Raw genomic sequence first — 14,655 nt, forward strand, 5'->3', positions numbered from 1 at the left:
ACCGGCTGGGGGCCTGCTGAGCGGCGGCAAGCAGTGCCTCTCAGCCGCGCGCACCCCGCCGTTCTGATTTGATTTAATCGGTGGCCCTCGCATTGCATGGAGCGCAGGAACAGCCGCACACTGCGCGCCAATGCCGGCAACGGCCGCGAGCGCAAGGACCTCGACGTCGCGGTGGTCAAGGCCACCGCCCACGTCGAGCGACCGCCCAAGGAGCGCCACTTCGCCGGTGAGATTAAAGATTCCCTCTCTATCAGCCTAGGGTGCCACCCATCGCGACCATCGATCTCTATTGTTCCTACCAATTTGCTCGTTGTCCCTGCAGCGATCTTCGCCGCCACGTCCGCCTCCCGCCCGCTAGCCGACGTCTCCTACTGCGTCCATACACCTGCCGCCATTGCCACCCATGTGGGTGCTGCCGCACCCAGGCCCAAAAAGAAATCAATTGTGACCCCTCTGGCACAAAACGCAGCATCCACAGCCCAGCAGCTATCCCAGCCCACACACCTCAGCAACAAGACGTATTTTCTTTTTTATTTTATTTTATTCTTTTACTATTTTGCAAAACTAATTGCGTCTGATGAATTTTTTTAAAAAATAGCACTCAACTGCCTAATGAAACGATGGTAATCAACGGCGGCGTGCTCAACCGCGTTTTGGTCACCGTCGTGGAGATCTAGCGATTCGGCTAGCACTTTTGCACTTTTCTTACACGTGTTCGGGTACGTGGAGGCTGTAAGTGTGCGTGTCCTTTCGGATCAAGCCACTCTATTCTGCTGGAACCAGTCAGCAGTATTTTTCTCTCACACCAAATTAGCAACAGCCACCAGCACCAGCCAGCCAACAATATTTTACTCTCAAAATAAATCAGCACCAGCCACCAGCCGCAGCCGCCATTGCTTGTTCTTTTTGCTTTTTGAGGGTGAACTTGTAAGCTGGTTTATATAATATATAAAGTATAAAAAAATGATTGAGCCCGCCATGGCAGTAAGCAGGGTCAATTGTTCTGAATTTTTGCCTTTTTTTACAATTTCTTAATTCAGAAGTATCTACCCCAAATCTGTTGCACATATTAGTTACAAGAACTATATTTGAAGCTCCAAACAAGATTTGATCTTCAATAATTCCCTAAAATAATGGAAAATTTACTGACTGCAGTGTCCACTCAGCCCACTGCAATTAGTGAACTCTCCTATATTAGGGAATGGGAATTAAATTGAAATTCATGGCTCCACTCTACCTTCTTTTATCAAGATCTCTCACTACAAGAGATTTGACTATCCATGATGATCCATTATCATCACAAAAAATATGGGTTTTCGTTATAGAAGCTTAATAGTGACATTTAGCCTGCGTCATGAGAATCGTCATAGAACGACCGTCACAAAATAGTATTGGTGACGTTCTTCACAAAATCGTCATAGAATGGAACTAGTTTGTGACGATTCACTTATCGTCATTCAAACATACTTTATGACAATTTCTATAACATCATGTAATGTATTTTATGACGATTACATTATCATCACTAAATTTATACATTCTATGACGATATTTTTTATCATCCAATATCGCCAAAGCATCACAAATCCTCTGCATACATAGCTATTCTGTGACGAAAATATCTCCACATTGTCATAAAAGGTTATCCAAATACACGTAGATGACAAATGAAAACCATTCAAAAGAATAAATATATATATTAGACAATCATCCTAGAATTCTTTTACTTATACAAGACCAGCACTTGGTCACAAGTATTCACCACCATATACAAATAAATATACACAAAAAGGACAGTGTGAACAAATGATCCTAAAGATGGTGGCCGCAATCATCGTTTGCCGTAGTTGATTCCAGTGTGCAGCTAACGCAAACATGGTTGACCACTGATGTTGACCATGTGAATGTCGACACTCTGCATGGTTTTCCCTGCTCACACAAACATGAATCAGTTGCATGTTTAGATACGTGAAAAGACAAGAAACCACAATATAGCTGTAACATGGTTTCACAATCCACCGCTCCTTTGAAAAAAAAAGGATATCTACTCTAATTAAGGACATGAAAAGCTGTATAGAAGTCACATAAATTGATTTTCAGATGAGATAAGCTTCAACTGAAGTAAATCAATGGAAGCCAATTGGCTTGACAGAACATCTAGTTTCACGACATGTCACATTAATGATGCCTTTTAACTAATATGTGAAATTTCTTTCAGTCATCAGAGAGGAGATTAAGGAAATGCATCTATGAATTCCTAAGATTTGGGGCATCTCACGCACATATGGCATCTCAGTGAAAGAAGCAATAGAGATTTGGGGCGAATGGAGTGATTGTTACCTATAAGCTGCCGGCGGTGCTTGAATCGTGGACAAAGTCAAGGGCAGCTTGGATTGGACATGACCCGAACTCCAAATCCTGTCACAGGGAGAGAGCATATCGTGACTCATGAGCCAAGAAAGAAACTGGATCTAAATTAAAGATCGAAATTAGTTGCAATGGATTGGGGGGATTGGGAGAAGTTGAGCACCTGCTCGGCGGCGTTCCTTGCGCCCAACGTAGCCATCCGCCATGGCGTGCGAGTACTCCGGGAGCCCGGCCGTGTACCCATTCTTGCCGCTGCGTGTGGCCCCAGCAAGCAGTGTGCGCACCTCGCCGTAGTCCGCTCGCATGCTGTGCTGCGCAACAGGCTGAGGCTGGCGGTGATGGAGGCCAGAGCGACGAGGCAGGCAGAGGGCATCACCCCGCTGCGTGCGCCGGCGCAGCGGCGCTAGGCATGGAACTTGGGGAATAGGCCAGGCGCTTGGTTCTTGGTGCTGGGGGTGTGTGGTGCTTGGTTCTTGGTACTGAGGAGGGAGAGAGAACAGACGAGGGAGCGACGAAGGGATAAGAAGGGAACGTGTGGACAGGAGCGCTTGGATTCCAAATTTTGAAGGCTGCGCGCGCAGGAGATAGCGGGGGTATTTTCAGTTCTGACGGATGGAAGGTTGGCCGCCAAAACTTTCAAAATAAAAGTTTGGCCGCCAAAATTTTAGGTGCCGAATGTAGTATGTCTGTCTTTTTTATCTGAAAATAATATGGGACTCATATTTTGCCTAAGAATTTTTCTATTAAAAAATATTTGAACTAATAATCACCTTGTATCACAAAAATATTGAACTACTAACAAATTAAATGATTCTATCAAATAGACCTAGTGAAAAATACTAATAAAAAAATTGAACTAATAATCACCTTGGTCTGTTTGGATCTATGGGTTATTTTTTAGCCCCTCCGAATGGCCAAAAGGGAGCCAAACAGGAGGGTTATTTCATTTAAGGGCTATTTTCTTGAGTTAAACTTTAGCCCTCAAAATAACTCTTGGCTATTTCTCCGAACAGGGCCCTTGTATCAATGTAGCTTGCTAGTCAATATGATAACTATGAATGTACGATGTCAGTTAACACTAAATGGGATTACCTCTTTCGTTTCATTTTTAAAACTTTTTTGGGACCTTAAAAAAGATGCATGCACCGTAACCATCCCTACCATCCTAGAGTAGCCGCTATTGCTCGTCGTTGCTCGCACACATATGAAAAGAAGTGTGTCCTTTTGAAAATAGTATTATTGAGTAAAACTATTAATAGTCTTTTTTATGTAAGCAAAGATATGAAATAAGGTTTTGTTATATTTTAGTGTGAAGAAGTAATGTTAGCTCTTAATCATATTGAGAGGGAAGACTAGGACTTCAAAGGTGTACTCTCCCTAGAAGGCTAAATGAAGAATAAGTTTGTGATGTTTGGTATTTAGTGACGAACCTACATTTATCATGAAACAAAAACGTCACTAACTATTTGATATTTTATGACAAATTTGTCATATCGTCATTGATTGTTGCATCTTTTGTGACGAAAATTCATGTTCGTCATTAAGGTACTCGTCTACCTTAGATTAGTGACGATATTGCTTAAATCGTCACAGAATGGCAGCTATTCTATGACATTTTCGTTTTTCGTCATTTAGATTTTCGTCACGGATACTCATATTTCTTGTAGTGTCTGTTTTTTTCAGGCGTCTCTAGGGCACCCAGATCAAATGTAATCGGCGATGCCTACAGGGCTTGAGGGAGCCGTTACTTATTGGGCCGGGCCGCGGAGTTACTAATTGGGCCATGAAGTATGAGTCCGGAAGCAGTTATATGGGCCGCAGCACTGGTGCTACCAGGCTCAAATCTTGTGTAGTGTGATACAGTTATGAAGGCATTGTTTTGATTACTACTCCCTCCGTTCCAAATTATAAGACATTCCAACAATCTTGGAGAGTTAAAATTTTTTATATTTGGCCAAATTTATATAATATAATAATAATATTTATTATATAAACGAAGTACCATTAGATTCTTTATTATTTATATTTTTATAGTACATCAATTTGATATCATAAATCTTTATATCTCTATCTATAATCTTGGTCAAACTTGAGATTGCTTTGACTCTCCAAGATTCTTGGGATGTCTTATAATTTGGAACGGAGGGAGTACTAGCTTACTGCTAGAGGAAAATACGTGCAGAGCAAAGTTATATTGTGGAACTTCTTTCAAATGTAAATGTGTTGAATGCACGGCAACTAAAAAAACAACTCTCTTGTCTGTTTTCACGAAGTAGTAGGTGCGTAAATGTAAAATAAAACATCGCACTAGTTTAATTTTGTTGGTTATGTTTAATACAACCATCACGTGGCTCGTCGTTTTCTCTTGAACTCTCATCTTTGTTTTGCAACAAGTTTGTGTACATCATTTGATAGGTGATGGGAATTGTTTCCATTATTATATTAAAACGTTCGCAAAAAAAATATTAAAACGTAATAATTTATAGCACAAAGGTCAATTAAGATGTTCTATAAGTACGTGTGCTTATTAAATCGCTGGCTCTTCTATAGTATCTTAGATATACCAACTCACCGTTGCATATGCGATATATAACGTGTCTACACTCTAGTTTATCTACCACTTGTTTGACGGGCAAAAACCATTGACACTATTCATAGGAAGAATGAATTTACAACAACAATAATGAACGCAATACAGCGATGAATAGCGCACAAAACGAGAGAGGCATGCGCCCTATCGTCTCGTGCAGTTACAACTAAACATCATGGCTTTAGCAAGAAGCCGATGATATACTCTAGTTGACGATGTAGCACTTCTTTCTGATCTCGCCCTGGGCACCGGTGAGCACGCCGACGTTGCCCATCTTGATCATGGACTCACCGAAGTCCTCGAAGAACACGTCGTCGAACTTGCCGGTGGCGATGCGCTGGACGTACTCCCTGGTGGTGGCGTCGGCGAGGAGCGCGGCGTCGGACTGGAAGAGCCCCCGGCGCTTGGCGACGTGGCGGTAGTAGCTGGTGTCGAAGGTCTTGTAGCTGCCGGGGTCCATCTCGGACAGCATGGCCTTGTCGTCGACGCTCTTGCAGCGCGTCCTCAGCCTGTCGGCGTACTCGCTGTCCAGGGTTGGGTCGGCGCTGTAGGCGCTGCTGAAGTTGTAGAGCCGATCGGCGTACGACGGGCAGTGCGCCGTGCCGAGGGTGTGCGCGCCGGAGAGCACGACGAGGTCCTTGAGGTCGAGGCCCTTGGAGGCGAAGATCTTGGCGAGCAGCGGGACGTCTCCGTTGGCCGGCGGTAGCTGGTCGGCCGCCTCCGTGGCGCTGGACACGCTGCCGTCTCTTCTCCCCAGCGCGACGGGCCAGAAGGGGCCCTTGGCAAGCACGACGGCGTCGCGCGCCATGAGGGTGAGGACGTCGGCGCAGGAGACGGTGTTGGGGCAGGCAGCCTCGAGCTTGGCCTTTACTCTGTCCACGGAACTGAATCCCCGGAGGCTCTTGTTGGGTTTGGCGTCTCTCTCGGCCAGGTTGCCCTCCGTGGAGTTGAGCAGGACAGACGCGTCACAGCCCTGCAATTTTGATTTGTAAGCGCAATGTTCTGTCAGTTCTAAATTTCCATGGTGATCGACCAGTGGTATACGGTGCAGACATGAATTACTAGGCATGGCAATAGTACATGTTCATGTAACTTACCCTGACGAAGCAGTCGTGGAAGTGGAGCCTGAGTAGCGGGCCGGCGAGGCTGGGCGCGGCGGCGGTGATCTTCTCCATCTCCTCTCGGACGATGGCCTCGACGTTGGGGCATGTCTTGCTGTAGTAGCCGACCTCCAGCTGCGCCGCCGCCGGCGAGCTTCCTGCTAGCAGCAGGAGGGCCACAGGGAACACTAGCAGCACACAAGGCTTGATCGCCATAACCATGCAACTGATTGCTCAGATTGTTTATGGCGGATCAAGCAAGAATGCTTTGACTAGCAAGTGATCAAACAAGGGCTGCAATGTGTGGATGGATGGACATGTCGTCCTCCCAACTCGATGCATTTATACAGCTGCTCCTAGCAGCTGCCTGGTTACCATGACTTGCGTGTGCTGTGGCGTGACAACCTGTTCCTATGCGCCCGCAAGCCATGTGATGCTAACTGCCATCTCAAGTTCTCAACAGACAATCGCCTCCACAGAAGGAAGGGAAAAAAATGCACGTCCTGATGAATGGAGGTGTTGACGCTTGGCTCCAAGCGAGCAGGTCAATACGAAGATAAGAGGCGGCGCGGCGCTGATGAAGGCCCGCCAGTTCACGGCCGCGTCGACCGTAACATGGCTCGTATCTACACCGTGAGAAGCCCAGCCACACCCAGCTTGCAACAATTATCCGTCGCCAAGTTATTATATTTACATTTTTTTAGATTAAGATTATATTTACATATATACAAATATAATTGAGGGATCATATAGATATATATTATATATATAATGCATCGAGGGGAAATGGGGAATAACACCCCATGTGAGTCGCCAATGATTTGGGCCGTAGCTGAATATGATAGTGTGGAGATGGATGGCCCTGTGGCGCGGAGGAATTCTTGGGTGGCGGCATCTGGTCGTGGCGTAACCTACGTGAACGTTACGAAAGATCACATGTTCTCCGCAGCACTGGCCGGTACAGGTTGACCGTGGCCACTTTGGCTCTTGCGCGTCATCGGCCGGGGAATGTTAGTTTGGAGAGTGAACATCCGGATGATTGCTTGCATTGCTTACCGGTTTGATCAAAGAAAAAGCTGGGCTTTGTGTGCGGACGGCGCAAAGGACAATGTAGGAGCTAGACCAGGCTAAATTTGCTCAGAAACTTCGTGAACAAGTGGGATGTTTATTTCGTGCTCAACAGACCAGCAGGAAATGCTTCGATTATCCCTCCGTAAGCACGTATATATACCAACAACCTCGCCAAGCCAGCATTGTCGCATACTCCATAGCACGTTCCCCCGTGGAACATCAACAACACAAGTATGGGTTGAAAGCATTCACCGCGGCAGCATCTCGTTGCTCGACTTGCAATATGGGGGTAATCAATTTTCGTCCAAAAATGTTGAGCTCCAAAATGTTATATATTGTTCAACTCTGATTATATATGAACCTTTAGTTTTTGCTTCACAATTTCAACCTTTGACTCAAATAAAATGAGAGGTTTAAAACATAATTACTGAATTTTAAACACACAAACCTCACTATATATATCAACTTAAGAAGAATAATTTGACTATAAATATAATTGCAAAAATTTGGAAAACAAACTTAAATTTACCTGGATTTTTACGTTTCTATCAGCTCATCAGAGTTTCAAGATGATAGAGTTATACAGAATAACTAGAGGCAATCAGTTTTATAGAGATGATATATATGTTTTCAGAAAAAACAACTCTAAAGATTTTTTTAAAAGAAATTGAAAAAAATACATTCCTAAGAAATCTTGGAAAGCTTTTCATAAAATCATGAAATAATTTTGCACAAAACAGTAAAAAATTCTCAAAAAACAATCTCTTATTTCTTTTTCAATTAGCAGACCCCTCTGTATACTGATGAATAGAGAGGTTTCAAAACGTGTGAATACAATACATAGATGCTGTCAAAATACATAGATCAAAGCCCATGCCATAAGAGCTCAATCCAAGCAGCCAGAGAGCAGTTGCAAGGCCGCAGGGTGGTTTGTTGTGGGCTTGTGGCCCCGTTAGCTGACTGAGAAAGACGAAATATAGGAGGCATTCTGGGCCGACCTCAGTAATGAAATCTCTTTTTTTCAATCATTGTAAAAAATCTTTAAAAAATAATTGGAAAGAGAAAAGCTGATACACTACTAAAAAAAAGGGAACGTATTAACCATTCCTAACCCCCTTCACTCCCAGGTGTGGGAACCGAGTTCCATCTGGGACTAAATGGTCCATGCAAGAAAAAAAAATATTTGCACCACGACTCGAATCTAAGACCTCTTAGATTGCGCAACTTACCACCTTACCGACATATGTGACTTGGGGTGGGATGTTTTCTTTAACTTTGAATTAACCCGTGCATGAACTATTTAGTCTCGGTTGACAGCTCCACAAGTCACGAATTTTTTCAAGTGAAATCCGCGTGCGTGCCACTAGTTGGGACTAATGTGTTCCCTCCGCCACTAGTTGCAGGCCTATCTCTAGGACTAATGTGTTCCCTGCACCACTAAACACCCGGTTATAGCCACCAACTGGGACTACTGTGTTCCGCCCTGCGCCACTGGTTGCAGGCCTATCTCTGGCCGAGATTCATAAAGAAGATCAATGTTTAGTGATATAGAGGGAGAGGGATTATATATGCCTGCCGACTCCGCTAGGCACGTATGCCATTGACACCCTAAAACTACCATCCATCATATCTGACAATATGAGAGCGAAGGGATACCAAGGGAGACAAGGATGTTGTATCTAGCCATTGTAATTTTTGGCAGCCCAGCATATGAGCTGAGCCCCGAGCGTGAGCTATACTGAGTTGGGTCAGGGGTGGAGAAAAACGAGCGGAGCGCCGGGATGCGAGCTAATAGAAGTCGTTCGCTAGCTCAGATATTAGCATGTTCGGATTTACAATCCTGAGTACTTGAGGAGGAGGGATGTCACGAAAGTGATTGCTGGATTTATGATGGAAGAGAAAGAATTCTGGGTCTCACGCCATGCCACTAGGGGCTAAGAAGCAGGATCAGACGTCGTATTGAGTTAATGAAAGTTGAATAAAAAAATGATTTTCCATGTTTTGAAATTGTTGGCGCAAATTTAGGGTCAACACACGAGATGCACTAGTGCGTGCAGCAAGCAGAGGCGCACATTACAGTGCCGCTATTCAGACCGGTCACACAAGTAGTGTAGACCGATCAGACCGGTGATCGCCGAGCAGCCGACGATAACCAACGAATGCTTGCCCAGGAGAACCCGTCAGGACAGGCGCACGTAGGGTTGTTCTAGGGTCGGCAGGCCATCTGAAACTCTCTCAATCGATGTAGAGACAATAGAGGAACAACAACAAGTAGTAGATTGGAAAAAACTAGGGCAAAACAAAAAGATAAAAATTGTATATTTGATCGATTGAATACTCTTATCGGCCGTGGCATTCTATATTTATAGGATGGGGAGGTTTTTCCCTGCAAGAAATCTCTTTACAAATCTAAATCTATAAATTTCTTTAATTACACTCATATTCCATTTATACCGGTCAGACCAATTGGTCCAAAGTATCCAGGCCTATGTTCGGAGTATCCGGGCCAAAGTTTAGACGTCCAAACCCGTGCCCGGAGTATCTGGGCGTTTATCTGGAGTTTTCGGGCTCCCTGGTCTTGTTGCCAATTTTGGTCGTCAACAGAAATTTTAAATATTGAATTAAGATTTGGAAAACTATTTTTGAAGTTGAACATTCTTACTAAAAGTCGTATTCTTGATTATTCTTATTACAAAAATCATTGATTTGATTTAATATAAAAAGACATTCAATTTCGACCAATAATTGAATATGTAAAATTGTTGTCTGATTTTTTGTATACGGCTTCATAATTCGAATACTCAAAACGTTGACTTGTCAACTGAAACAGGAAACACATATTTGCCTCCACTTGCCTGTAGCCAGGTGGGCAGTGAGATCATTGAACACCTACATATATACATGCCATGTTACGGTCTAAGCGCACAGGAACCGTCCTCGTTCAGTGCCGTTTACGTTCCTCCTCTACCTGAAACATTGACCTGTTCATTTAGTTGTTGCACGTCAATCCTATAAATCATTGACCTTAAGCCTTGTTTAGTTCGCGAAAATTTTTCAGTTTTTGGTACTGTAGTACTTTCGTTGTTATTTGGTAGTTAATATCCAATCATGGACTAATTAGATTTAAAAGATTCATCTCGTCATTTATAGTTAAACTGTGTAATTAGTTATTTTTTCAACTACATTTAATGCTCTATGCATATGTCTGAAGATTCGATGTGATATGTACTATAGAAAAGTTTTTGGGGGCCTAATAACGTGAATTTGTTTTACGTCGGCGATTATGTTGAGATGGATGTTGGCAGTTAGCACATGCATGAACGCAGGAACAGGTTGTCAGACACTGTCTACGAGCAAGTCAGCACAAGCAGAACCTCTATAAATGCAGGGAGCGAGTTGCCTTGTCATCCATATCATCCAGGCCCTAGTTCCCACCCCGTAAAAAAAAACGTCACATCGAATATTTCAACTGCATGAAGGACTAAATGAAGTCTATTTACAAAACTTGTTTGTATGGATGGGCTATAAATCGCGAGACGAATCTAATGAGCATACTTAATCAATGATTTGCAACATTGATACTATAGTAATCATCCGCTAAATATTGATTAATCATGGATTAATTAGCATCATTAGATTCGTCTCGCGATTTACAACCCATCTGTGCAAAAAGTTTTGTAAATAGACTTCATTTAGTACTTTAAATTAGTAAGATTCCATCGCAAATTTTTTTTGCAAAACATCTAAACACGGCCCCCAGTCATTTTATCCTAGATTTCTAGAACATTCTTGCTGTGATCGCTCAGTTAAGGCTGATCTCGATCCCATGGCGGTCAAGCCTAGTGCAATGATGCTGATACCTTTGGCACTCTTGCTTCTTGCGCTCAGCTCGTCAGCAGTGGCTCAGCTGCAAGTCGGCTACTACAGCAAGACATGCCCGAACGTTGAGGCCATCGTCCGCGAGGAGATGGAGAAGATCCTCTCAGCGGCGCCCAACCTCGCTAGCCCGCTCCTAAGGCTCCATTTCCACGACTGCTTCGTCAGGGTAAGTCGCGTTTGTTTAGCATCTGTTGAAAAAATTTTCCATGATCAGCAAGTCGGCCTGAGTACTGAACTACTGATAACAGCCAATGCTTGCAATGCAACTCGAAACTGCAGGGTTGTGACGCCTCTGTCCTGCTCAACTCCACCGAAGGCAACCTGGCAGAGAGGGATGCAAAGCCAAACAAGAGCCTCCGGGGCTTCGGTTCCGTGGACAGGGTGAAGGCCAAGCTCGAGGCAGCCTGCCCCAACACCGTCTCCTGCGCCGACGTCCTCACCCTCATGGCGCGCGACGCCGTCGTGCTTGCCAAGGGCCCCTTCTGGCCCGTCGCGCTGGGGAGGAGAGACGGCAGCGTGTCCCGCGCAACCGAGGCAGCCGACCAGCTGCCGCCCGCCAATGGGGACGTCCCGCTTCTCACCAAGATTTTCGCTTCCAAAGGCCTAGACGTCAAGGACCTCGTCGTGCTCTCCGGCGCGCACACCCTCGGCACGGCGCACTGCTCGTCGTACGCCGGTCGGCTCTGCAACTTCAGCAGCGCCTACAGCGCTGACCCAACCCTGGACAGCGAGTACGCCGACAGGCTGAGGACGCGCTGCAAGAGCGTCGACGACATGGCCATGCTGTCCGAGATGGACCCCGGCAGCTACAAGACCTTCGACACCAGCTACTACCGCCATGTCGCCAAGCGCCGGGGGCTCTTCCAGTCCGACGCCGCGCGCCTCGCCGACGCCATAACCAGGGAGTACGTCCAGCGCATCGCCACCGGCAAGTTCGACGACGTGTTCTTCGAGGACTTCGGTGAGTCCATGATCAAGATGGGCAACGTCGGCGTGCTCACCGGTGCCCAGGGCGAGATCAGAAAGAAGTGCTACATCGTCAACTAGACGAACTTGATTGTAACTGCAGGTGTAGGTACAATGCATGTCTGGCTGTTTTAATCACTGTTCTGTTTTAATCAAAACTGTCATGGATTAGTATTGATTTTATTGGATGGATTTGTGGTGGATTAGGGATTGGAGATAGAGAGGAACAGGAACTAGGAAGAACACCGAATGCGGAAATTCTGGATCGGGTTCCCTCTCGATCTTTCTCAGGTCATAACTATTTGAGATTGAAACTTTACATTTTAGTCCCTATGAAACATCTATTTTATAAATAGATACCAACACTCCCCCCTCAAGATGGGGCAAAGACGTCATAAAGACCGATCTTGCTACAAAATGTAGAAAATATTTTTACAAGTAATCCTTTGGTCAATACATCAGCTACCTGACTAGCTGATTTTACATAGGGTAGACAAATTACTCCCCCATCCAATTCTCTTTAATAAAGTGACGATCGATCTCAATATGTTTTGTTCTATCATGATGAACTTGATTGCTGGCTATATCAATAGCTGCTTTGTTGTCATAGTATAGCATCAAGGGTCTATTTTTAAATAATCTCAATTCAGTTAGAAGAATCTGCTATCACAATAACTCGCACACATCATGAACCAAAGCACGAAGCTCTGCCTTAGCACTTTGCTTTTTACTTCGCCAAGCAACAAGATTACCTCCAAGGAAGGTACAATACATCCAAAGAACCTGCCCAGTCTGCATCAATATAGCATTCAACTTGCATGCTTCCTTGTTTAGTGTATAAAAGACCCTTCCCTGGGATGCTCTTAAGATATATAGATGGCATTCATATGAGATGATCTGGGATCATGCATAAATTGACTCACCACACTTATTGCAAAAGCAATATCAGGTCGAGTATGAGAGAGATATAAAGTCTTCCAACATATCTTTGATAACATTCTTTATCCACTGGAGTACCAACGTCTTTATTTAAGCGATGATTTTGCTCAATAGATGTGGTTTCGGGACAATATCCTAGCATTCCAGTCTCCTTTGGTAGATCTACAATATATTTTCGTTGGGATAGAAACATCCCCATTGGTCCACATAAGATTTTCATTCCAAGAAAATATTAAATATTTCAACTGCCCCAAATCTTTTACTTCAAACTCTTGAGCAAGATATTTCTTCAAATCAGCAATCTCAGTGATATCATCCCCAGTAATCACAATATCATCCACATACACTTTTAGAATTGCTACCTTACCTATAGCATGTTTAAAGAATAGTGTATGATCAACATTACTCTTGATATAGCCTCTTTTGAGTATTGTATTCCTAAAGCGGTCATACCAAGCTCTAGGGGATTGCTTCAACCCATATAGAGATCGACGTAATCGAAGTACTTTCCCATTTGTTTGACTTGTTTCAAAGCCGAGTGGTATATGCATATATAGTTCTTCATGAAGGTCACCATGAAGGAAAGCATTTTTAACATCCATTTGATATATATCCAATCCAAGTTGACAATACAAGATATAAGCATTCTTACCGAATTCATCTTAGCAATAGGTGCAAAAGTTTCATCATAGTCGATCTCATAAGTTTGGGTGTATCCTTTTGCCACAAGACGAGCTTTATACTTCTCAACCTTTCCTTCAGGTGTATGTTTAATGGTGAAAACCCACTTGCACCAACAGGTTGCTTACCTTGCGGTAGATGCACAAGCTCCCAAGTTCTATTCTTCTCCAAAGCTCTCATCTCTTCCAGCATTGCCTCCTTCCTCCTTCCACTTAGGATCTTCTTTGGCTAATTTCCAGTTAGTGGGTATAGATACAAAATCAAGAGATGCAACAAAACTCTAGAAGGATGGGTTACAAAACTCATAGGAGATAAAATTGGAAATGTCATGCTTGTAATTTTTAAGGTATTCTAGAATATTAAAAGATCTAGTTGGCTTCCTTACAGCTATAGGTTGATCATTTTCAGGAGTGGGATGAGTAGACAATTGATTATCTCCTTGCTCTAGAGTACTAGATGGAGCATTAGGACTAAGAGAGTGTGAGTTGGTACCTGGGTCCTCGTGCATAAGAGATTCTTTATCTCGAGAAGGCAGACCACTCTGTATATCTCCATGACAAGGATTATTACTCCCACTCTCACTATCATTATTAATTTCCTCCCCCTGACTATCAACCAAATTATCCCTAAAGGAACCAACTGAAGGAGGAACAAGAATATAGCTAATTGATGGAGAAACAAGAACAGAGCCCATGTGACTACCTCTACTGACACTCTCCCGCTCTTGTTGTCCTTCAGGTAGAGAAAGAGTGACTCTAGTGTCATTGGTCGGCTCATATATAATAAGGTTCATATTCACGAAATGTCACATCCATACTTACAAAGAAACGATGTTCCGATGGACACCAACAATGATAACTCTTTTGAGTAGGAGAGTATCCAACAAAATCACATTTAACAACACGAGGGTCAAGTTTTCTAACATCATTTCTGTAGTCATGAACAAAGCAAACACATCCAAAGACTTTTGGAGCAACAATAAAGTCATTCGAATTCAAAAGTAACTCAGTTGGAGATTTATTGTCAAGAACTCGAAGAGGCATACGATTAATTAAATAAGTA

General features: G+C 43.8%; 2 protein-coding genes and 1 long non-coding RNA gene across 3 annotated transcripts; 1 reads left to right on the forward strand and 2 right to left on the reverse strand.

The window, feature by feature from the left end:
* Window positions 1-1,610: 1,610 nt before the first annotated feature.
* LOC120703551 lies at window positions 1,611-2,851 on the reverse strand. The gene is made up of 3 exons (XR_005687074.1): window positions 2,531-2,851; window positions 2,341-2,418; window positions 1,611-1,929 (listed from the first exon to the last, which is right to left on the reverse strand). It is a non-coding gene; the product is annotated as an uncharacterized LOC120703551 (long non-coding RNA).
* A 2,145-nt stretch (window positions 2,852-4,996) lies between these two features.
* On the reverse strand, window positions 4,997-6,386 carry LOC120703552 (peroxidase 1-like). The gene is made up of 2 exons (XM_039987665.1): window positions 6,055-6,386; window positions 4,997-5,930 (listed from the first exon to the last, which is right to left on the reverse strand). Exons 1-2 carry the CDS (start codon window positions 6,277-6,279, stop codon window positions 5,163-5,165), a joined length of 993 nt encoding a protein of 330 aa, XP_039843599.1. The 5' UTR covers window positions 6,280-6,386; the 3' UTR covers window positions 4,997-5,162.
* A 4,568-nt stretch (window positions 6,387-10,954) lies between these two features.
* Window positions 10,955-12,066, forward strand: LOC120705150 (peroxidase 1-like). The gene is made up of 2 exons (XM_039989647.1): window positions 10,955-11,173; window positions 11,287-12,066. Exons 1-2 carry the CDS (start codon window positions 10,955-10,957, stop codon window positions 12,052-12,054), a joined length of 987 nt encoding a protein of 328 aa, XP_039845581.1. The 3' UTR covers window positions 12,055-12,066.
* The last annotated feature ends 2,589 nt before the right edge of the window (window positions 12,067-14,655 follow it).

This window comes from Panicum virgatum, chromosome 4K, assembly GCF_016808335.1.
Source record: "Panicum virgatum strain AP13 chromosome 4K, P.virgatum_v5, whole genome shotgun sequence".
Classification (NCBI taxonomy): domain Eukaryota; kingdom Viridiplantae; phylum Streptophyta; class Magnoliopsida; order Poales; family Poaceae; genus Panicum; species Panicum virgatum.